A 25616-nucleotide genomic window follows, 5' to 3' on the forward strand; every position below is an offset into this window, starting at 1 on the left:
CTGTCATTTTGTTTTGTGCACAAATCTGTGGTCAATGCAGGGTAGCAGTTGAAATGTGATGCCTTTTATCTTACTTGCATGTTGAAGTCGGTTTCCGTTTGTGTTTCAACTGTGCTTGGAATACTACATTTGCTGATCAGAGTAGAATTGCACCGTGCTATTAGACCGCTTTTACGCTCTATACCGGTGTTTGATTGCAGAGCGGTAATTAGATTTGGAGCTATGAAGACTGTTTCTTTTACAGAACAACAGTCGCTCGAATACTTCATAGCTTCGGGTAATTAGATTTGGAGCTACGAAGACTGTTTAATTTAAATGGGCGGGTAACCGCGATTACCCATAACCAATGGGTCTTTGCCCATCCCTACCCTCGACCAAGAGATAGAGCTCAGAAGTTGATCTCGCTCGGCCGGGCGTTTCAAAATATATCAAGTTAATTGGTTCTTTTGGATGAAAATAACCTTGTGGATTATCAAGTTAATTGGTCCTCTTGCACACTGTTTATTTTTAATCCTTGGATTGAATAAATCGAAGAAAAATCAAGGACCAAAGATAAACATGGTGTGCACGAGAAGAAAAAAGGTGTACGTTTGTCATTTACCATTCCCTAAATCAGCAGATTGTATGGCTGAAGGCACTGAATTCTGATTATGCTAAAATAAACAAACGGTAAAATTTCCAAATAATAAAAAATTGCTCAACTTGTTTACATGGAAACGAGAAAATCAGTTAAGGTAATTGGATATGTGAAATGAAGACCCACTAAAATTGCACCGTTAAAAAAATGCGATTATAAGGCTTAGAGCAAAAAGGGTCAAGGAAGATCAAGAAGACTTAAAAAAAGACTTTAAAAAAAAACATGAGTACTTTGAGTTAATGGATGGCCCACTCAGTAGGATAGAGGCTTTGTTGTTGTAATAAAAAATTGCTCTACTGAAAAAGAACTCCGATATTTCATAAATAAACCAACGGGTTCACTTTGTTTACATGAACCCTCTTATTACTCCATGGGGACCTTCGTAACAGTTCAAAAATATATGAATCCCTTCTAGTTACAGACAAATTAATCCCAAGCAACGCTACAGTCACGCTAAGCCTTTCAAGCGCTATTCTTAATGTCCAGGACTGAACTACTATGTATAGCCACTATATTCAAGAACAAAAATCATTGGAATTTTGATATTCTATCAAACTACGAGAGTCCCGATGAAATTTTATTGCAAACCTGTTCTCAGTTCTCACCCATCCTTTGCTGCCAACCTTACCCTGGGCGTACGACGCCACTATATATCTCTTTGGCAAAGGTCATCTGAAGCAGTAGCATCAGCCTAGCGAGATAAAGTGAAGGCCGCACCATCAGAAGCATTGCCGAAATGGTCAAGCAACCATCTGGATTTTGATTTCCTGCACAACAGAAAATAAGAACCATGTAATTCAAATTTGAAATCAATTATAACTATGTATGAAGGTAGAACAAATCAAAACATAAAATCCAGGAAAGCGAGTTTTGTGGACACAGCAATAGGGTTAATTTTACTTCTCTGTAGGGGTTGTTTGTCAAAAATGTAACTGATACGCGAACTTAAATCATATAGTAACAGAACAAGTAAGGACTCGTTTCAAAGCATATTTGATACTTTCTGTCCAAATAAGGCTAACGGACTATAATGTCTTTTGCCTAGATGTGAAAAATGGATCAGGGTTTAGAAAGGGAATTGTTATTGACACTCCAAAAATCTTATTCTACACTCCAAACTTTCTATATTTGGAAAGAAAAATGCACTTGTGAGGAGTTTAGAATGAGATTTTTGAAGTGCCAATAACACTTCCCTTCAGAAATATGTAAAGTGCAGAATGTCCCATCCTTACCTGAAGAACATTAGGTCATTAAATTCACTCGTAAATCATGCTAGGGTTGCCCTCTTGCCTTTTGCATCTCTCGACTGCAAAACCATTATTTGTTAGTCGTGAAGTAAATTCTTTCTTCAAGTATAAAAACATGAGCCTACAGGAACTACAAAAGGAACTTAGAGAGAGATGAAGAGAGAGACCTGTGCAGCAACAGATCTCTTTGAATCCAAGAACTGGTTGTAAATGCCATACAATCTTGTCTTCTCAGCTTCGGAAACAGATGGTCTTGCCCTCGAAGCAGTAGACTTCAAGAGAGCATCAGAAATAACTGGCTTCTTCCCTGGATCTCTGGTATCTTCAGCGTTTAGAATCTCATGCACTGCTGCTAGCTGAGCATCTGAGAGCAGAGCTTGAAGGTCGGCCCCACTAAATCCCTCAGTCATATAAGCTATGGCTCTTAAATCCACATCGTCATCCATTGGTAGCTGAAGCAATAGAAATAAAACATAATTATATTCCAAAATGAACTACAAAACAAGATATACAGAAAAAGCATTGGATTTCGGTAACAACTATCGCTACTATCAAGTTAAGGGACTTGGCTACAATGCCACAAAATATCCAAATAGAAGTTAAGAGTACATGCATTAATCATATAATGTTAATTACTGACCTTTTTCGAAAGGACCGTCAAAATATCCAACCTTTCACGCAGAGATGGAAAATCACAAAACAGAAGGCGATCTAGCCTCCCAGGTCTCAACAGTGCAGCATCAAGTAAATCTGGTCTACTGCTTAACATGAAAATGCAGTCTTCTTTTCATTAGATAAGTAGTCAATGGGAAAACATATTATCAGACAAGATGCCATATACTCAGTCAAGACGAAGCAAATATGATAGAAGCAATCCACAAACAGAACTTTTGTTTGCATAGGAGGAACAATAACAACATAAAAACACGAAGATAGTTAAGCACAAGATTCGGTTTCTTGTTCTAGCATGAATATAGTATTCCTGTATGGGTCATAATCACGAGTATTACAATCGCTAAATTGACTTTTTGTATAAAATTTAATTGATCACCACGATTGACAGTACTTTGAACAAAGATATTCTGACCCAAAGACTGATATCTGGATTCAACATTTAAAAATGAGTCTAAAAATAAAACCATTACTCAGACGAGAAACTAACCTTGTTGCAGCAAAAACAAAAACACCAGTCAAAACTTCAACACCATCCAATTCGGTCAGAAACTGTGAGAAAGGGAGATATTAGGATAAGAAAATTAGCTATGACGAGAAGAATAAAATAACATAGGACAAAATCATGAGAGAAACCTGATTGACAACACGATCAGTTACTCCAGTATTGTCATGCCCTCTTTTGGGGGCTATGGAATCAAATTCGTCAAAAAAGAGAAGACATGGTGCTGCAGCAGCAGCTTTGGAGAATATATCCCGAACCTAGACATCAGCAGCATTCAATGTGCATTACACCTCACAAAATATCATTATAACATATAAGGATTGAGATCTGTGGGAACCAGTAGAGGAAAAGACACAAATTATGTGAATAAATGGGGCATAGAGGCTACAAGAAATCAACTCAAAGGGGATTTACTTATGAAAAGAAATAAACCACCACTTACAGCTTGCTCAGAAGCGCCAATGTATTTATTCAAGAGTTCAGGTCCTTTGATGGATATAAATCTAAGTGAACAAGCCGCAGCAGCAGAACCAACTATGTGTGTCTTTCCACAGCCAGGAGGACCATACAATAGAATATTTGATCGCAACCTTAAAGGAGCTTTGGCAAATATATTTGGAAACCTTGAAGGCAATTCAATCATCTGATATTGATCATATAGGAATTGGAGATAGAGAACTATCAGATTTTAAAAGTCAAGTACCAAAACAAATGCATTATATATGACATGAAAAGTAAGATATGACAGCAGTATAAAATATACAACCAATATTACAAACATAAACAAGCTAATATTACAAAACTAATTGATACAATCATACCTCTTTAATTGAATTGCGGATGTCAACAAGACCGCCAACATCATCCCACCCAGACCGCCCACCTTCAGGAGCAGATTTAGTGATGTCGCGCATGGCAACTGGAAGGAAATCATGCATTGCCCGAGAGAAATCATCCCTAAGTAAAGTGGGCTTTTCACACTTGTCGACGGACAAATGATGAGGCAGAAAACGACCAATGGCAGCATGAACAGTTCTATCAACCAAGATTTCCTGGTACAGATACATTGTTAAGATAGTCAATATCAAAACTAGATCTAACATAATTTCAATAACTCTCAATGATCAGAATACCTTCAAAAACATTCTAAACATGAAAGTCGTACCACAGGCAGAAAAAGTCATGCTTGAAGCACTAAAAAGGATTCTCTTTTGTGGACATGAAAAGAAACTGACACAATGTATTAAATCAGAGACAAAGAGGTCTCCATATTCATTTTTACCAGTAAGTAGGCAGCTCTCTCTCAAACTACTACAAATATTCTAACCTTTAAAAAACGACCTTTAATCATGTGGCGTCTCCATAAGCATTCATTTATCAAGAATTCAAATTTCTAAGGTAGGAAGATAAGGATGCAACAAGGGAGTAATATCAAAGCTTGTAAAGCATATAAAAGTGACTTCTACGTATCGTTGCACTACTCCCCCTCTTCTACATATTGTTGCACTACTCCCCCTCCCCGAAGAAGTAATTTTAAAACAGGCAAAATACCAGATCATATGAATCATAGCCATCACATTTGGAAGCTACATCTTCTAAGATATCATCAGAACATTGTAAGCAGCGTCTCTGAATTTCATGCTTTAAAATGGCTGCACGTTCTGAGGCAGCAGGAGCAGGCAATTGCACGTGAAAGTCAAACCTTCCTGATAACATCAAAAGTCAAAAGCAGAGCAGTCTTAAGTTTTAATTAAACTAAAAAAAAAAAAAGAAGACAAATATCTGCTATGAATCTACCGCAATTATAATGCAGTACTCGTTCTACATTCAGAAAGAACAAACCTGAAGAGCTTAATGACTGTGGTATACTCTCTAAAGACTTTATTGAAGCTATGAATGCAAGCGGACCAATTCCACATGAGCTCTTCCTTTTTTCCTGTTCAAAGTTACAACAGAATCCTTAGCTTGAATAAAGACAAAAACAACAGTAGAATTATTGCATTTCATCATGTTGGTACAATAGATTCAAAGCTATGTCAGTATTACAATAACAAACACAGAATAGGCTAGGATTTTATCCTAATTTTGCAAGTGCTTCCAATTCTGGTTTGAGCAGCACACTCCAAATATTTTTTAATAAAGGGCTTGAAAGGAAATATCAGATATAAATGACTCATGGACTCCAGAATACAGGGATAAGCTATGGAGAAATTTACTTATTCTATGTTTTCCCCCTTTTTTTTGTTCAAGCAGAACCAAGACTTGAGGGTCATAAATCGATAAGATTAGGGACTGTTTTGTGAAACAGCTACATTACAAATTGGCGTATCAATTTAGAAGACAAATGAATGACAGCATTTATATACTCACTTTCAGGTTTGAAAGAACTGTTTCTACAAATTTTATTTGGATCCCACAAGCCTAATTTGAACCTGAAATAAGCTTTCCCATTTATTCATTGCAGTGCCACATTATATTGTACTAGTCTAGCATACCAAATCAATTCTAGTACTACGTCGCGAAAGTCATGGTTGTATGTTCGAATGTTAATAAGTAACACTTTAACATCAGCATTATAGCTAACACCCTAGGAACCATCCCTATAGTATTACCCAATATTCATCCATAATGTCAATGAGAAACTCTGTCAGTGCAAGCACAGAGGTTGAAGCTTGAGATCCTTCGGAGTCTGAAGAGGATGAAACAATGCTATCAAGATCATCAAGAATTACAAGAGATGGAGCATGATCTAAAGCCTCAGATATATAGCTCAAAAGTGCTTGGCGAATGGCCGAGGCCTTTTCCAAGGCAAGTTGAGAACAAGGTACAAAAACTCTGCCAAGGCAAAAAGAGGCATTAGAATACATTTATCTTTTACCCATCAGTACACCCCTCTTACAAATACAATTCACAAAGTTAGAAGTTTTAATGCAAATTCATCACGATGACAACATACACGTGCGCTAAGAGGTTTTCATGTTCTTCGAGACACTTAGCAACAGTTCTCGCCAATAATGTCTTTCCCGAACCCTGATAGGAGAAAAGAGGTGAAGAAAAAAACACATCAAATAAAATATTTAATATATAAAAAAAAAAAAACATTGTTTCGTAGGATAACACCGTAACAGCTTATGAAGATTAACTTCCTGATATTAATATCGAATTAAAATTGATTTAAAAAAAATTGCATTCTTCATATCAAACAAAAAAATAGAGAAAGTCCATTAGCTTGACAAAACCAAAACTTAATCTGTTCATTGAGAAAATTTGATCCTGTAGCTGTCCCCAAATAGTGGCACTAAGATTCTAAGGGATCAAATTGATAAGTAAGAAAAAGAGTACAGGAAATTAGTACCCTGCTTATGTTCGACAATAAGCATTTACCTGATCACTATACTAATGTTTAAACTATCAGGGACTTTTAACACCTTAATCATTTATACCCAAGACCCAATGACAATTGCACGATACTAGAAGAAAATTGAAGATCCATCAGAAAAGAAAAACCACACCTTTACACGGTTAACTGCCACATAAGTGTTTTAACTTCAGAATTCAGATACATCACCCAGTGGAAAAACTAAATCTGAAAAGTTAATAAACTCACAGGAGGTCCATATAGCAGAACATGTCCAGGGAGCGGAAGATCGTGTGAGCTGAACCATGCCCCAGAAGCAGGAGATAACAACACCAACATTCCTACATAGGAAAACATAATGTATTAGGGAATACAATGGAATCCTTAAAGGGGTAAGGGTAAATATAATTTACAATTCTCATAGGAGTTGGTGAACATATATAAAGGTGTCAGAATAGAAGGAAATACGAATACCTACTATTTAAAACGTCAGAAGCAATTGTCCCCATCCAGCTCAAGGTTGATACATCAGAATTGATATCTTTTTCAGACATTCTCTCTCTAACCGAATTAAAGGTCACAGGATCGGCCGTCTTAGGATCGACCACCTTCAGCTTTCCAATTGACTCTACACCTCCAACATTATCACTGCCTTTGTTTCTTTCATCAAATACAAGCTCATATGCATTTCCAGCAAGTTGAGATTCATTGGAGAATTTCAGTACATACAAGATTTCAACTGGTTGCTCAGCATTCTTCTTTTTGTTTTCGAGGGATCCATCTGATGATTCTTGTAGCTTTTCCTCAATCTCAAACTTATGCACCTTCACTTCAAAGTGAAGTATAGTTTCATTTCCCAAAACCAAGGAATTAACTTTTTCTCCTGCATTGGAAGCAATAGCATCAAATTGTGCAAGGATCCACACTTTAACAAGACTCTCTACTCCCTTTAACTCGTCAGAATGCGGAGCCGCCTCTTCATCTTCTTTGCAAGAAGTTTCATATGAAAAAGCAGAAACAACTTTGTCGTGGGTAGACCAATCAGCAACATCTATATAGGTGCTTGAGCCGGTCGTCAGAAGCATGTTTTTCTTCTTGCGAAGTTTATGCCTTTCAAGAACATCTAGACCATTTCTTTCAACAGCTTTGTCCTTCAATATCTTAAAGTGACAAGGAGAAAGTGAAAGGAATGGAATGTCATTCTTCAAAATACCATTGCATTCCTTCAAATAAACCCCTGCAGGCACAATAGCAATCCCATTAAAACAATATGTTTCATCAATGAAAGGTTAGGATGTTCTTCTTTGCCTTATTAAGTGGCAAGCATAGCATACCCCATTAGCCACTTAATACAGGAAGTGATGGAAAATACTCAGGAAGACACCAACTTTTGTGATTAAATGTGAAAGAAACAGTGTGCTAATAAGCATCATACATGTATAATTAGAAGATTAAATCCAACTAAGGCAACTAGAACAATCCAAAATCTAGATGGTGTTCCAATAGCTTTTGTCTGTTTAAAATAACATCCAAAATTGAAACTCCAATGAATATCATTCAAGTCTATAGTTCGATATGCATTATAGCTAAAAAGTACTCTATTAGATATTGGGTAGAATATACGCACATGAATGCAGACGAGTTCTCAAATAAAGACGAAGAGATTGGGCAATCATAACATGCCCTTTAGCAACTGAATCAGAAATCAACAGCCGAACAATTACTTCACGATTGTCCTTTTTGTCATTTCCACTGTTAGATTCCTTCAGAGTTGAACTGCTTCTAGTTTTCAACCCATCATTTTCAGAATTTTTCATGCTCTCTTTTGGTGATAATCTTGGCACAACAGCTACGAACTGAAGAGATTGTAATGAGAACATTTTTGCTGTTTCTGGGTGAACCATAGCAACAGAAGTAAGAACAACTCCAAGCTCAACGCCTTTGACATAACTTTTGTGAACTAATCTCCTGTCCGGATCTTGAATGCGCAGTAGTGCCTTTGAAATATGATTCTTTCCATTAGAAGAGAGCATGGAACGATCTCCATGTGGGTTGATAGTCTTGCGTCTCTTTGGAGCAACTGCAACTTCAGTCCCTGGCACCAGTTGCACTGGTAATATCCCACAAGTAGACCAAGATATCAACATAGAGTACAACCATTAAGTCACTGCTCATCGATTTCAAATGCTAAGAATTCATTGAATAATTGGATTATGACAAAGCATACAGCATCTTACCCACCGCTTTCTTCGGGAAGGTTGAAGCAACTTGGAATGTAATGGAAGTGCGGCCATTCAACCACAAAGGAAATCTCATTTCTTCATGGAGAATCCTCACCTGCATTTATCAAATGTACAACAAACTGATGCTAATATTCGAATTTGTAGATTTCAAGCAACCGAAAAGGTCATGAATTGACAACATCGGAGTACCTGATTCAAAATTGCAGCCTCTGCTAGCTCAGCATTAAGCTCCAAAACCTCCCAATCATCCTCAGTGGAAGGCTCAATAGTGACCAGAGTAGCCTTCTGCACATTCGAAAGAGCTCGAACTTGAACCCTAGTGCGATCCGGCAACGAAATGCAATCCCCAAATTGCTGAGCAACCTGCAAAGCAATCAGGCACACAATCACTGATCAAATTCTAGAGCTTTCCGTTGCAGAAGCAGAGAAATTGAAGTTGAAACTGAGATTACCTCGATAGCCTGAGAAGCGGAGGTGGCGCCGGACCAAGCGACGTTCCAGCGGTCGGCGGTGGAGGAAGAGCGGAGCTCGAGAGCGAGAACTGGCGGGAGGGATGGGGAGGAGGAGTGGAGGGTTTGGATTAGGGACAGGGGGAGAGAGACGAAGCAGTTGTCTATGCCTCCGACTAACCGGACCTCAAACTCCATGGCCGGAAAGAATCAGAGAGACGGAGTAGAGCTCCGTTTCGGGAAGAAGATAAAGAGTCAAGCTTGAGCAGTGCCGGAAAACGTCGTCCCCCGAGGCTTTCTCGAGTTGAGTAAAATTACGTCTTCCTCCCTCCCTCCAAATTATCCCATTGATTTTTCGGTGTGTATATTTTATAACGTGTTTTTTTTTTTTTCGAATTGAATCCCTTGTTTATTAATTTGTCCGCTTTTTAACTAAATGGTTTTTGTCCGCTTTTTAACTAAATGGTTTCTTCGATTGACGTAACTTCTAATTCTATTCTTTGATATTTAAAATTGATTCAAATAATTTTGAACTTATTTATCATCAATTATTTGTGCTGTTTTGTAAAAAAATCTATGTTAAATAAGAAGAAAATAACAAAAATGCTATTGATTTTGTCAAATCATTTTGGCCTATAATTTGAGGGTAGTTTTATTGTTTCGGTCCTCATTTATCAAAGATTTACAAACAAATTCCAAAAAAATTTCCGCTGCCGGGAGTTGAACCCGGATTAGATAAATTCCGATTTTAATTGCTACAGCGGATTGTTGTTCTATTATCTTCAATTATTTAATTTATATTATCATGTAAGCAAAATAGTTTTTTTTTCCTCAAAAAGAAAATAAATAAATGAAAAATAATCTTCTATTGCCAAAGTCGACACATTTTCCTCAATAATTGACGGTGAACAACTCAAGAACCATTTATATTGACTTCAAATCTTAGTGACCAAAATAGAAATTTACGCAAATCTCAAAATTATTTTAGCTAAAACATTTGCAAACAATATTTTAAAGATTAAAAAAAAAGATAAAAAAGGGTGTTTCATTAAGTTATTCCAATAAATTTCTCTCTTAAAATTAACTAATTTGGCCAAGAAAACGAAAGGGAATGTACCATAAACTTATGAGTAAAATAGGAAAATAATTATAATTAAGGAAAACTAACGAAAAGTTCAAAAAAAAATCCCTTTTAATGAAAAATCATTTTTAATGGTATAATGAATAGTACTAAAAAATGTATAACTATGATTTTTCGTTAAAATAAATAATACCGAAAGTATTTTATTAAAACTCCTAATAATTATTGTATACAAGTACACAGTAGTAGTACACAGTACCAAAGTTGAAAGATCTTTTGGAACCCCAAAAAGAAAATAAAAGCAAACGAAAAAAAGGAAATAAAAAAATACGACACCGGATGATCCATGTGTCGATAGCGAGTTAAAACCGCCATGGGGTCCCATCCCACTCACACACGACGTCGTATAAAATGTTCACCATCAAACTCCACTGACTCCCACCAACTCCACCGAGCGTAGAGCCAAAGTTCTGATAGCTCACGCCACTCCCGAGAAGCCACACCGCCCCACTCCGTCGTCGTCTTCTCTCTTTCTTCTGGTAATGTCCTTTCGTGTCCTTCTCTTTCTTCACTCTCTCTCTTACTGTAAATGCTTGGATTGCGTCCACATTTTTCTGCTATTTTCTCGCTATTTTTTCTCTGAGATTTTTTTTTTTAAATTTTATATTATGTTCGTCATCGCTTTCTGTCTAATCTGGGGTTTCAGTAAATATTTTCTCGAGAAATTTATTGTAATTGTTTGTGTATAGCAAAATTATATATGCATGTTTATATATGTGTAGGGGCGTAGCTAAATTACATTGTATTGCTAATGTTTGAAAAATAAATTGTGAAAGCATTTTTCTGTCAGAATCAATGGCGTTTTAGTGATTAGAATGAGTTCTTAACAGTAACTGTGCCTTCTTGAATTGTTTTTACCGGAAAGTATATGATAATTACGTGTGAGTGATTAGCGATTAGCCTTTTCGGAATTCGGGGTATGTGGTTTGAGGAAATTTTGTACTTGCTAGACTAGGGTTTCGTGAGAGAGGTGGAGAAAGTGAGGAAACTGTGTATGGAATGAACTTTTGGTCGGAAACGGAGTGGTGTATAAACTGGATTACAATGTAGGATACATTTTTCAGAAAATGTTCGTAGTTGTACCTTCGTTGCTGTAATAAATTGTGTTTGATTATGGTGAAATTTGGATTAAACATGCCTCACTGCGAGGAGTTATATATCGCTGTGCTAAACCCTTCGCATTTTTGTACTTTGAAGTGGTATTTTGTTTTGGTTGGTATGATTACCTGAGGAAGGGATAGTTATGGTTGCTATGAATAGTGAATTTGACAGCTTTTTGTTAAGACCACCAATGGAGTCAGACGAGGAGCAGGATTGTTTTTGCGGGTTATATCCGGAGTATGGTGCAATTTTCATGTCAAGCAGTGCAACGATAGATGAGTGTTTTGAACGGAGACTGTTTGGCCTTCCATCTTCACAAGGCCAATTTGTAAAGCAGATTAAAACTGGAATGATTTTGTTTCTGTTTGAATTCGAGAGGAGAGAACTTCATGGTGTTTTTCAAGCATGCTCTGATGGTGAAATGAATATTTTGCCTTCTGCATACAATTCATCAGGAAGGCAGTTTCCTGCTCAGGTATGAATAATGTCTAGTTTCAGTTGAGAATCCACTATTTTCGTTTATATTTTTATTTATTACAAATTTCCAATTGGATCTATTTTTGTTATATTCTTTATGCAGGTAAAAGTGAAGCTTATTTGGCGTTGTCATTCGCTTTCAGAACCTGAATTCAGTGGCGCAATCAAAGATAACTACTTTTCAAATTGGAAGTTCCGTTTCGGTCTCTCCAAAGCTCAGGTTTTCTCCTTTCCTATTAAGTCAGACCTTGATGGGACTTAGAATTGCCTTCCTTAACAGTATTGTTTCATGTATATTTGTAGGTCCGAAGACTTTTATTGTTGTTCAGCTCACGAAAGTTAAAATATCAGCAGCGGCAGAGACAATTAGCCAGTAGAAGAGAACCAATATCAGTGGACACTGCTGGTAGAGTCAAGGAAGTCGATGATGGCAAGTCTGTATTGAGTGATAAGGCAATCAACAAGCTTGTTGCCGACAATCATAATGGGCCAAAAATGAGTCAGTCACCGTGGAATGTCTCTGGGAATATTGGAAAAGAAGATGGTGGCATGTTGGCAAGTGATGAAGTGGGTAATCTTCATGAAGTAGACAAGAAGGTTGGGAAGATCATGCAGCGTGTGTATCTTGGGCCTGTTCCAGGTGAAGTTGGAAAATTGGATGCTGCTTTTGCAATGTCTGAGAGGGCAGGGAATGAATTTAATGTGGATGTTGAATCTGTGTCATCTGAGCATCCTATGTCGGATCAATCTGGACGAGGTGATGACGATCTGGTAATTCATGATGATTCCAGCTGTTTAATTGGTGATAAATTACAAATTGGCAATAGTGAAAGTAATGTTTTTGGGTCAGCTGTACCTACTGCGAACCCTGCTTTCTTTCAGTCTAGTCTTGATAGACCTGTCTGTCCTGGCTTGCCTGTTGAAGAAACGGGTTCTTTGGTTCAAGATCAAACTAGATCAACTTCGACTGTTGGCAATCTAATGGAGCTGCCAATTGCTAGCCATATTTGTTCCGCATCTCCATCTTATAGAGATGCGATTGTAATCAGCACCTATGATCCTGATGCTCTTAGTCTGAACAATCCACGCTCACCATCACTTGGGGTCAATCAGAGTTCAAATTCCGTTCAATATTGTTATAAACAACATGGCATTCTTTCCATTACAAATCAATCATATACAGAGCTAAAAGGAATCAATCAAAGCCTAGAATCCAATCCAAAGTTTGATGTTCATGTTCCAATCGCATCCCATGACCTTTACGAGCACTCATGTCACGGGGACATCATGCCTTTTCCAGGGCTGGCATATTCTGAAGAATTGGCTATAGATTCTTCTGGAAAACATTGTTCCGGGGAGCCAGTTTTGAACAGTTCTTTATCAATTGAAAGTTTATCACAAATTGGAAGTAGTGGGACGGAAACCAAGAGGCCAACATCTTATTCTCTCAGTCCTAGTAACTGTCTGTCCTTTGTGATTGATCGTGGTCATCCTGTAGCATTACAAAAGAAACTTGAGCAAGAAATGGCACAGAAATTGAACGATGAACCATGTACTGCTAATGTAACTTCATCAGAGGAGCTTCAGTTCCAGTGGCAATGTCGCATTCATCCTGATGATCACAGCGTGGACCACCATATACAGAAATCTTATGATCGTGATCTCAATTCTTATGCATTCTCTGAAGGTAAGCATTCTGATCTGAAGAATGAAAGAAGTGTATTTTCTCGCTTGGCTTCAGATACGCCTGGCAAAGATAATAGTATGCATGCTGACAACGAGGAAAGTGATAACGATGCATCAGTGGATGAAGTCATGGCAATGTTGAGTGCGAGTAACTACAGCTGGGTGAAGTCAAAAAATCCTAAGCGGCCTACTAGACGGCACGATGACCAAGAGAAGTTTAGGAATAAGAAAAAGACCAAAGTGGACTCTGAGTTGGATAGTAATTACTTGGAATTGATTCCAAAAAAATCAAACATGGCTTCTGCTACACCTGTTGAAGACAAAGATGATCAAAGGCGCGAAGAGGTACCATTTGTGGATTTCAAGCGACGGAGTGAACTGCAGAAACTTAATGGTGATACCAAAGCCAGAGCCAAGGATGAAATTGCAGAAAATGATAGACTGTTGGGTGGGCAGTGCAAGAGAAGGAAGTTGGTCAGGCCGAGTTTCAATGACAACGAGCCACACGATGAAAAAAGCATGAATGAAAACCCATCTCTGATTTTACAAGCATCATCACAAGAATCTTCTGTTAGCGAAGATGTTAATGGCAAGAGAAGGAAGCTGGTTAGACCAAAGTTCAGGGTGAATGAGCCATGTGATGACAAAAGCATGAATGGAGACACTTCTAAAATTTTACAAGTATCATCTCAACACTGTTGTACTAGTGAAGATAGTGGAAGTTGCGAGGCTTCTGTTGGAAGCCAAGGTAAGTTGTTACCACAAGTTATAGGTTTGTCGCTTATGGTGTGTCAAAGCAGTCATGAGAATGAGAATAATCAAACCGAAAGATCTTCAAAACATGAAAGAGAAATTGAAGCTGAAAGCTCCGCAGCATCAGCCAAATTAGGAGATGAAGGTCGAAAAGAGCCTCTTCATGATGTTGGCAGCCAAATTGCTGACCTTGCAATCCCTAAGTTGTTACCGCAATGTACAGAATCGCCTCAAGTGGTTCGTGAAGGTCAAAAAGAGCTTCTTCATGACGTTGGCAGCCAAATTGCTAACCTTGCAATTCTGTTACCGCAATATACAGAATCACCTCAAGTAGTTCATCAAAGCAGTTGTGAGAATGAGAATATTGAAACGGAAAGATTTCAAGAATATGAGCTGGAAATTAAAACAGAAATTTCCAGACGGTCTCTCAAACTTGGAGATGGTGGTGGAGTGGAGCCTCTTCATGATCTTGGCAGCCCAATTGGCAGCCTTGCAATCCCATATGGAGACAACAATCCTAATGTTCAGAAAGACTCGGATTATAAGGTTCCTATTGTAAACAAATCATCTCAAGATTGTAATGATATCAGTCACATCACTGTTCAGGAGTCAGCCCTGCGATTACCTGAACAGAATTCTGGAACAGAAAATGCATTTTCTGAAATTGAATGTGCAAGAGTCAATGAACTGGAGTTGCTTCCAAGCGTTGAACTTTGTCCTGAAAGTGGTGATCTTAGTAGCGGTAATGCAATAGGCAGCTCAAGTAATCTAAACTCTGGGTTGCAAAGAGGAACCAAAGAAGTTGCTATTTGTGTATATGCTGGTGTTGGTGATAACCACCATGAATCCAGTAATAAACAATCTGAGGCATCTCTTGACACCGTGGGTTGCTTGGACAAGCAAGAACCGTCTCAAGATCACAGATCCAGTAAATTGTCTGAGGCATCTTTTGGCACTGTCGGTTGCTTCAAAAAGCCAGAATCTTCTCTAGAATTTCGGGACCTGAATTTGGGATTTGGAGAGCGACTTTTTATACTTAGTAATAGTTTCAAAAGCTCTGATGTTACTGCTTCCAAGCTTGTGGGTGAAAGGAGAGATGGTCTTCAAATCAGCGGTAGTAATGTTTGCAAAAGTTCCGACATTGATACTTCTGAGATTGTGGAGGATACGATTAGCAAGGATCTTGGTCCAAGCAGAAAACTTGATCTCAAGGCAGCCGACAACCGCTCTGATATTGATACTTCTAAGCATGTGGGCGATGCACAGGATTCTCTTCCAATCAGCGGTAGTAATGTTTGCAAAAGCATTAGTACCTCTGAGAATGTATGCAAGGGTATAATTAGAAAACGTGTACTGAAGAGAGCAATCAACTGCTCTAAATTTGATACTTCTATGCATGTGGACGATGTGAAGGATGTTCATCCAATCCGCGACAGTAATGTTGACAAAAGCATTGGTACCTCCGAGGATGTGGAAGAGAAGAAGGTTATTTTCCCAAGCAGGGCTATCATTAGAAAACGTGTACTCAAGATAGCAGACAACTGCTCTAAAATTGATACTTCTAAGCACGTGGACGATGCAAAGGATTTTCTCCCAATCAGCGGCAGTAATTCTTGCAAAAGCTCAGACGGTGCTACCTCTGAGAGTGCGGAAGCAAGGGAGGATGTTCTTCAAAGCAACGTTGAAATCGGAAAAGGTGAACTCAAGACGGTCTGCAGCCAAAATACAAGTTTAGCTCATGATTTTGAGTTTGATGATGATAGTAAAACTGATGATACTAGAAGAGAAAACAAGAGGCTTTGGAGTATTCTAACGGCCAGGTTGAAGCAGCTGAAGAATGCTCAACAAACAACAGTGACAAGGTCCTAGCTTTCGGTCGATGATCCATCCTGAAAACGAGTCATTGCAGTTGACGAACAGTTTTTTCAAGTTTTTGTTTAGTCGAAGTTAAAGATCAACCCACATTCCTGTAAAAGCCGAGTACTAGGGCTTTTCAGCTTGTCGTGGTGTTACTAACCGAAGAGCTGGAAATACACGCATGAAAGCTGCCGCCTGCCGCCTGCCGCCTGCCGCGTTCTTGACCTTCTTCCGGTAGCTGTTTTGGAGTTGCTTGGAGTGGAGTGGAAGAATGCAATGGTTATGCATGCAAAGTGATGACCCTTTGTTTTGGTTAAGCTCTGATTTTGGTTAAAGAAAATCAGGATTTGTGAATCTGTTGAAGCAGGTTGAAGGAAAATTATAATCTTGTTTTTTGTACTGCAGTGGTTTGTGTGGGTGATGCCTTTACATTGGATAATGTTCCTTCTTTTGAGATGTTTCCTTATCTTCCAAAACTTGAATTTATTTTCTTCATCTCCTTAGCATATTCCTAGCCTTTTGAACTTCAAAAACTTCCATCCAAAGTGCTCTCCACGTATGCTATCCATTTGATGCTCAAAACTGTTCCAAAATGCACTTTCTTGCCAACTTTGTCAAATAGACCTACAAACACACGAAAATAGCTTAAAACACTATAATAAGTAAGAACTAACAACATAAATGTAAGAAAACAAGCTAACTAAGTCGCATAAATATGTTCCTATCAAACGGCGCCAAAATTTGATGTGAAAATTAACTTGACACGCAAATTAAACCTATTGATGACAATTGTAGTATTAAGCAAGTAGGGGTCGTTCTAGACGGGGGATTAACTAAGACTGCTAATCAACACAAATAAGACTCAAAAACACTAAACTAGACTCTATAGACTCAAAACTGACTCAAAACACTTAAAACAGCAACAAACAATAAAAAAGACTCAATTCTAGACCTAACAAGTGATTTGGACGAAAATAAGACTTAACTTGACTCAAAAGACTAAAAGAAAACAGATTATGACTCAACTAACAAGACTTAATGAAAGGGGGATTGTTTTTGATGAATTTAAAACTTAAAACAGAAACTTTGCATAAAACACTTTAATAAAACGAATTTGATGAATATAAAAGGGTGAAAGGCTAGTTAGAGAGTCATTCTCCACGCATGACATATGCATATAAACCAATTTCCAGTTATTATTCCTTTAAACCATGAATGACAGCACCCCAAGTTAACCGTGACAGCACAAATTAACCATCAAATTTTCCTTAACTCATTGAATTGGACGAGATACACATCACAACCAAATTATCCTTATCAAGTTCCTTAACCATGAAAAGCATGATAGAAAACATATCAAAAGTCATTAAGTTCTTTGAAAACCATAAGCATTGACGAGACATTCATAACTATGAAAAGCATGATACTCCTGCCTAGGATTTACTTAACACGATCGCGACTAGCAACCTCCACTACTTGTGAATATAAGTTCATAATGATTTGATGAAACTCCCTTATACTCTAGCATCAAATTCATGCATGCAAATTAAGTGTCAACCCTCAGTCTACATACATAAATAAGTTTTAATAACTCAGATAAACAAATCACATTCAAGACTCAAGAAACAATAACTGGATGTAATCAATTCATATAAAGCATATAATCATGACTTTGAATTCACCTCTAACTATAAAGAAATTAGTTCCTCATGTTCGTAATTAAACAAAGATAACTTAAATTAAACATTAAAAACAAATATAGAAAACACTTAAGAACGCTCCAGCAATCTAATCTTGAATGGCATGGGCACAGCAAAGGTTCTCCTATCCTTTCTCCTTGCAAAGCTGCGGCACAAGATGAGTTTTTTTTTGTGGTGATGGATGTTTGTGCGAATTTATGGTGAAAAGTGGATGGTGTGGTGATCTAATGGTAGAAGGTGGTGATCTGATTTGTGCGACATAATGATGTATTTATAGGCTATAACTCACGTCACAAAGGTAGCATAGGAGAAGGATTACACAATCCTAAAGGAATAGGACTAGGAAATTCAGCACAAAGCTTCTAGAAAGGGATTAAATTCGTCAGATTCTAGGGTGTTGATGCACAAAACCGGAGGTCTTGGAACAACGTAAATCTGACCGTGAATCTACAAGAAAGTAAATAACACAAGATGTATCGTGGTTCACCCCAAGGTTTGGGTTACGTCCACACTGATTGTATTTTTTGAGGGAGAGAGAGCTCTGAGAGTGAGAGCGTTGAGATGGGGTGAGAGGGCCTAGAAATTGGCCTTCTCTAATTGTGAGGGTGAGGGGTTCTTTTATAGAATAAGGACTCCTCACTTATTACATATTTTCCCATTTTCTTTATTACATAATTACATTTAAGTCCCTCGAGTATTTATACGAGGTCTAAATACGAAGCCTTAAATATGGTATAAACAGTAGTCCCCCAAGTCTTCAGTCAAGAGAGTCTTTTGGCTAGAGACTTGAAATTCAGTCCATGTGTGGGCCGAAGTAACTAGATATTATCTTGAACTGATGCTCGATATAAGGCAGTGCTCAATCTGAAATGATGCTCAACTAGAAGTAGCACACGCTGCGAGGCTGCTCAGCTCGTGGCTTATGTTGCCTTGGTTGGCTCGGCTTGCGGCGTTTGAAAGTGAGGGAGTCCCTTTTATAGAATAAGGGCTCGCTCCTCAATACATGAATGATGGGCTAGAGTTGATGCTCTCTAATGACGATGAGGGAGTCCCTTTTATAAAATAAGGGCTCGTTCCTCAATACATAAATGATGGGCTAGATTTGATGCTCGCGGCGAGGCGGTTGCTCAGTAGGCGGCGATGCTCTCTAATGGTGGTGAGGGAGTCCCTTTTATAGAATAATGGCTTGCTCCTCAATACATAAGTGATGGGTTAGGAGTGATGCTCGCGGCGAGGCGGTTGCTCAGCTGGCGGTGTTACTCTCTAATGATGGGAGTCATTTTTATAAAATAAGGGCTCGCTCCTCAATACATAAGTAATGAGCTAAGTCCCCCAAGTATTTTTCATGAGGCCCAGTTGAGGCCCAATATATGGTATATAATGTAGTCCCCCAAGTCTTCGGTCAATAGAGTCTGTTGGCTGAAGACTTCAAATTGAATCTATGTCTGGGCCGAAGTGACGGTTGTTCGGATACGGTATTTGTATACCCTGCACTGAAGCTTTGTAAGTGAAGCTTTGAAGCTGGAGCTCTGTAAATGAAGCTTTTGAAGCTGTAGCTCTGTAAATGAAGCTTTTGAAGCTGTAGCTCTGTAAATGAAGCTTTTGAAGCTAAAACTTTTGCAAATGAAGCTTTTGAAGTTGTAGCTCTGTAAACGAAGCTTTTGAAGCTAGAGCTTTTGTAAATGAAGCTTTTGAAGCTGATTGACATGAGTGATGCTCATGAATGTTTAATTTGACATGAGTGATGATCATGAATGTTTGATTGACATGAGTGATGCTCATGGATGTTAACATGAGTGATGCTCATGAATATTGACATGAGTGATGCTCATGAATGTTTATGTATGATTGATATGAGTGATGCTCATGAATGTTTATGTAAGATTGATATGGGTAATGCTCATGTATAATATAAAGTATTGGGCGTACTTTTGATCACCTGGTTGGTGGCATGAATGGCTAGTTGCCAAATTAGAGTAGGGGTTGTACATCTCATCACCTGGTTGGTGGTAATAGCGGCGGGTCGCCAAATATTTTTGGAGTACTAGGCGTACTTTTGGTCACCTGGTTGGTGGTAATAGCGGCGGGTTGCCGAATAATTATGGAGTACTGGGCATACTTTTGATGACCTGGTTGGTGCTATTTTGGGCTTATGGGCCTTCGCCATCTACACAACATTCTAGCCCATTTATTTTGGGCTTTGCCGTTTTTTTTTTTTTTTACCCTCTGATGGGGTTTATACATATTACCCTCGGATGAGTTTATATAGATGTCTCCGAAAGATAAAAATAAATTACATCATTCTGGTGGGATGTTTATTCTTGCTTTTGTTTTTCTGGTTTGCTTTTGCTTTTCCCACTTCATTTCTTTCTCTTTTCTTTTTGCTTTCCACTGCATCTCTATCTCTGTCTCTTGGCAAAACTGGAAGGCCAACTCCACTTGCTTTTCTTGGACAGCCTAGTCGTGCCCATCACTCGTCATTTTTCTTTTTCTTTTTTTTTTCTCTTTTCCTTTTGCACCCTGCTCTGTCTCTTCATCTCCATGCAGACTTGCTTTTCCTTTTTCTTTTCCCAGCGTACTTTTTTCTGTCTCTCCATCTCTCTGGCAGCCCGACCCATGATTGAAGCCGTCACCATCGAAACCATCAACGCATCTGCATTGGTACCCGTCTGTTCTCTCGCTGAGCTTTACCCAAATACCCATGGCATTCGGATCGCAGTCGCAGAGTCCTTTAAGTTTTCATCCCAACTCCACTGTTTCGAAATCCAGCGAGAGCGGTGACTCCCCATTTGACTGAAACGAAATCGACCCGAACAAGTTTTTTGCACCCAGTCCGACTCAAGTCCTTGAATCGCATAACTTTTGACTGGTTAATTGATATCTAGCTTTCTCTCTCTAGGAACCAAGCGAGTGGTCCACCATTTTGTGACTCAAAAATCATCTTCCCAAAACCAGAAAACAAAACTTGGTTCGTTTAATACCGCCACAACTATGACTGCTTGCTTCCACACAGGCAATTGGCATTGTATGTTTCTAATTGTTTGTGCAATTGCAGTGATACATCACATTCATCAGCTGCAGGATTCTTGGCAAAAAGATGAATTGAAAACCACCAGAATATAAAAAATATCAGGATACTTGACGTTATTGCCACATGTTTTCAAAGATTGATGGTGATTCAGAGATGTTTCAAAGATTGATGGCGGATTTGAACTGTTTCTTCACCATGATTGCAAAACAGGGGAGTGAGCGGGAGCGAGCAGATCAGGATGAAGACGCCAGTGGAAAACCCGATAATGAGGGCGGTTCTTTTTGGGATTTTGTGAATCGGCTGAGTCAACTCAAAGCCGTGGATATTTTCTGCATTGCTCTGCCCGACCGCCCTCGTGGGCGGCGAAGTTTTGTGAACATGAATTGCTCCGAAAAAAGGATTTCGTCCGGTTGCATTCCTTATTCACAGTCACGCCGCAAAGGCCTGGGTTCCACAAGAAGGATGAAGCACCGAACCGAACAGAGTCGGAGTGATGGGGATTGCGCCAGTGAGGTTGTTTCCGAAGACATTGAACGTCTGAAGCGTGTTCTGGTTTAGAGGCGGGACTGGTCCACTGAACATCGTATTCACAGAAGGACTGGACGACGGTGGCGTTGGAAGAGAATGGAAGGGTGCCGTGTAAATCCGTTTTGGATTGAAGGCAACGAGGGCGAGAACATCTGGTGGGAGTGATGGTTGCGTGTCTGAAGGCCTAGAGGAAATAACAGAGAAATAACAGTGGAGGTGGAGAGTGAGAAAAAGTAAAAAGATGTGCCATTTCTTGAAAATTGTTGGAGAAACGGAGCGTAGCTATCTGTGTTTCTGTGCGTTTTACAGATTTTCACAGCGGAGGTGAAAAAATGAAAGAGAACCGACATAGTTTTTTGTGTCGATTCCCACAGACGGCGCCAAATGTTGATGCACAAAACCGGAGGTCTTGGAACAACGTAAATCGGACCGTGAATCTGCAAGAAAGTAAATAATACAAGATGTATCGTGGTTCACCCCAAGGTTTGGGCTACGTCCACACTGATTGTATTTATTTGTGGGAGAGAGAGCTCTGAGAGTGAGAGCGTTGAGAGGGGGTGAGAGTTTTAGTTATCCTTACCCTCGAGCACATACTTAATCACAATCACCACTCACTAGCTCGCATTTAATCAAATTAAAACATGGTTTTGATGGTAGTAACATACCTTAGAGAATTCCCTCAATTCCTCTCCGGATATACTCTCTACTTTCACACAGATTTTCTAACTACACTCCCTATACTAGGTATATGTGAGAAGATTGATGTAAACATGTAGACTAACACTCACATATGTTATAATCAAAGAAGACACTTTCTGGAATTATTAATGCATGTATATATATATATATATATATATATGATCTCATGAATAGAATGTCACTACTTAGACGCGAGAACCAGGGATACCATATGCTCATACCAATCCCAAACTCCATATATTGAAACACACAACAACCAAGATTAAAGTCTAAGGGTTATAACGGGGCTAATGGTATTGGCTAACAAAGAAAGGTAAGGATAAACAAAGGTTCTTAAAGCAATAGTAAGCAAAGTAATGAAATCAACTTAGAATTCACTCTTGAATGCAGCAAATAACTTGAAACACAAAAGGGATTTCGTACAACTTAGGGTCATATTCAAACTTTTTGGACCCTTTCTTCAACCACCAATACTTGTGAGTTCACTCTCACTTATTTCACAACTTTTTTTTTCTTTCAAACTTGTGCCCATAACCTTCCCCCACACTTGATTTCTACAATATGTTTCATCAAAAGGAATTCCCTCTAAGTCATGCTCCACTATACTTTAAGAACAAATGTATGAATAGTCCTATTCTAGGCTAGGTAGGGATAATGTGGCTAACAAAAAAAATAGGCTAAGTAAGGCTCAAAGGGTTTAAACCTACAAAACAAATGCATGAGATTAAGGCTTTTTGTCTCAGGTGGTAACTACTAAACAACTTTATCTTGTTATATGGTATGCACTTAATTTTAAGCTTTGAATGAAACAGGCATGAGTTCTAGTATTTAGAACTAAAGTGATAAAACGCATTCTAAGTAGCAACCAAGCAAAGAATACTGAGATCATGCAACAACTTTAGAAAACAAGAAATCACAGATTAATAACTCTCCAAACAAAGTTTAGGCTCAAGTCTCTCATGGTTGTAGCGTTAGTTTGAGTTCCTTCCTTCAAGCATGTTACAAAAACTTATTTTTTTTCCTTTTGTGATCATGTGAATTCGTTAATGACAGCTACAACCAAGTATTAACCAAAGAGCGTATCAAACTTTCACCCATGTTTGTAACTTTCTTTAACAATCATGCACTTAAAAACCAAATCATCATCATCATTGTGTTGGAAGGTACTCTAAGACACAAATAAACACACAAAAAACAACTCTAAAACGACTCTTTTTGGGTTTTTCAAAACATTTTCTTTTTTTTTCAAATTTTCGTATTTTTCTTTCAAAACACACTAAAAACACTTAAAAACAGTGAAAAACAACTCTAGTGGTGTTAGGTGATAACCCACGAATTTTCAATAAAAACAGCTTATTTAGCCCCCCACACTTAAACCAAACATTGTCCTTAATGTTTCCAACATAAACTCACACGTAAACAATCAAAACAACTAACAAACACGACAATTATGGAAAAGTAAAAGCAATAAAGAGTAGAGTTTAAGAACGTAAATCTGGTTGTGGAGCCGGAGATTCCTAGGTCTTCTTTATTTGAACGCATAGGTTACTTACCAAGAAGCGCTTGCTTTAACGTCTTCCAGCCGGACGATACCTCATTTTTAAGCTTTACTGGAGCCCACGACATGGAATTGATCTTTGAAAGAGAGGTGATACTTGAAATGATTCGGTAATGGTTCACATTCTAAAGTGGGTGCCTGAATCATTAACAACATATTAGTATAAAACAAAATTGAAATTCGGGGCGATGGCTTACCTGTGTGCTCCAACATGAACTCAAGAATAAACACCCATTTGAAAGTTGTAGGACTAGAAAATTCAGCCATATTGGTGTTTTGAGAGTTATGACTTGTCCCGTGTCATAAAATCCAACTTCTTTGGGAATTGTCGTTTCAAGTATATCCTTTTTTATGAATTCTAGACATTCCCCATCCACTTCTTGCTTTTGATTCTTTGGAAAGGTTTTGAAGATGCCTTTCTCACCCTCTTCTTCCTTGGATTACATGATCCTGCAAGGAATAAGGACATTTGGTGGAATAGGGTTAAGACGAATTGAATTTGGGCTTACCTTGGTTGTAGTGGACTGCATAGAAGGCATATAGGGCTGCGGCAAGGGTGTTGGGGCTATGATAGGTTGCGGCAAAGGTGGTTCTTCCCCTGCTGTGGCCTTGTTATTCTCCTCTTCTTTGAGCAGCAGTTGTTCATCCATGTTTTGGCTTGGTTTGGACGTCTTAGGTTCATCTCCAACCTCCATGCCACTTTCCAAGGTGATAGCTTCAGCAATGTCAACAGTTGAGTCGAAGAGTTCACTTTGTTATTGCATTTGCACCATGAATTCCGTAATCTCTCCCATTTGATTCTTCAATTTGCTCATCACTTGGTCTTGATTTTGTAATTCTTGCGTCAAAGAAGTTAGTACATCAAGAATTTGGGCATAATCTATTGACGAACCTGAATTCGGTTGGAATTGTTGCGGTGGTGGCTGCATAGGCATTGTATAGAACTCCTCATATGGCTGCCAATATTCTCCTTGTTGAGCCTCTTTAGCTTCATTTTGTGAGCCCTGCGTTAATAAAGTTAATAATTGAAGAAGTGTATCATTATCTAATGACGAACCTGAGTTTGTTTGGGCATATTGTATATGAGGTTGTGGTGGCTACGCAGGTGTTGAATATAACTCCTCATATGGCTGTCAATATTCTTCGTGTTGAACTTGTTGAGATTCCCACCACATAGAGTTTGAATGATCACTCTAATCTAAATTGTATATGTTGGAAAAAAAATTGTTCCCTGATTAATTATGATCTTGATAACCCTAGGTATTGACATTCTCCCAACCTCTTTGTGGACGTTGATTTGCTTGAGATTCTTGCCTATAAGACGCACCAAATGTAGGGACACTTTGCCTTGTGGTCATTTCGATATATTGCGTTAACTGAGAAGTAAGATTTGCCATTTGAGCTTGAAGATTAGCAATTACCATGTCTTACTTCTTTAGTACCTGAAATCAATGAAATAAAACTAAATCTGTTGATGCACAAAATCCGGAAGATCTTGGACCAACATAAATCCGGCCGTGAATCACACAAAAGCACAAGAACACAAAGATGTATCGTGGTTCACCCCAATGTTTGGGCTACGTCCACACTGATGTTGATTCCATTTATTGTATGAATGTATGGATCACAATAGATCGGTAAGGGAGCTCTCTGTAGATGCAACCCTTGCCATTTTGCTCTCTGTTTGGCTGAAAGGGTATTGCCCTCCATTGTTGTGTGAGGATTGAGACTCTATTTCTCTGTGAAGGTCAGGCTCTCCTAATGAGGGTGAGTGAGAGTCCATTTTATAAAATCAGGGCTCCTTCCCTTTTTACATTTGTCATGGGCTTAGGGATGAGGCCCAAAGACGAGGCCCAAAATATGGTACCAACATGAGTCCCCCAAGTCTTCAGTCAAGAAAGTCTTTTGGCTGGAGGCTTCAAATCCAATCCATGTACAGGCCGAAGTGACTAAATGTCGTCCAGAACTGGTACT

At 38.6% G+C, this 25616-nt stretch overlaps 2 protein-coding genes across 6 annotated transcripts; one reads left to right on the forward strand and one right to left on the reverse strand.

The window, feature by feature from the left end:
• Nucleotides 1-934: 934 nt before the first annotated feature.
• Nucleotides 935-9468, reverse strand: LOC126621934 (peroxisome biogenesis protein 1). 3 transcript variants are annotated; one of them, XM_050290554.1, is made up of 18 exons: nt 9115-9467; nt 8852-9025; nt 8657-8756; nt 8047-8529; nt 6898-7656; nt 6669-6760; nt 6018-6091; nt 5674-5896; nt 4904-4997; nt 4613-4767; nt 3883-4113; nt 3504-3704; nt 3193-3318; nt 3047-3108; nt 2525-2642; nt 2052-2336; nt 1870-1943; nt 935-1404 (listed from the first exon to the last, which is right to left on the reverse strand). In XM_050290554.1, exons 1-17 carry the CDS (start codon nt 9307-9309, stop codon nt 1905-1907), a joined length of 3411 nt encoding a protein of 1136 aa, XP_050146511.1. In that variant the 5' UTR covers nt 9310-9467; the 3' UTR covers nt 935-1404; nt 1870-1904. The 3 variants fall into 3 exon arrangements, with proteins under 3 accessions (XP_050146511.1, XP_050146512.1, XP_050146513.1); XM_050290555.1 differs by lacking the exon at nt 3193-3318 and having other exon boundaries at nt 9115-9468; XM_050290556.1 differs by lacking the exons at nt 8852-9025; nt 9115-9467 and having other exon boundaries at nt 8661-8756.
• A 1147-nt stretch (nt 9469-10615) lies between these two features.
• Nucleotides 10616-16621, forward strand: LOC126623513 (uncharacterized). Of its 3 annotated transcripts, none has more exons than XM_050292416.1 (4): nt 10616-10731; nt 11513-11828; nt 11934-12050; nt 12134-16621. In XM_050292416.1, exons 2-4 carry the CDS (start codon nt 11544-11546, stop codon nt 16136-16138), a joined length of 4407 nt encoding a protein of 1468 aa, XP_050148373.1. In that variant the 5' UTR covers nt 10616-10731; nt 11513-11543; the 3' UTR covers nt 16139-16621. The 3 variants fall into 3 exon arrangements, with proteins under 3 accessions (XP_050148373.1, XP_050148371.1, XP_050148372.1); XM_050292415.1 differs by having other exon boundaries at nt 10628-10731; nt 11450-11828; XM_050292414.1 differs by having other exon boundaries at nt 10626-11828.
• The last annotated feature ends 8995 nt before the right edge of the window (nt 16622-25616 follow it).

Source organism: Malus sylvestris, chromosome 5 (genome assembly GCF_916048215.2).
Source record: "Malus sylvestris chromosome 5, drMalSylv7.2, whole genome shotgun sequence".
NCBI classification, from domain to species: Eukaryota; Viridiplantae; Streptophyta; class Magnoliopsida; order Rosales; family Rosaceae; genus Malus; species Malus sylvestris.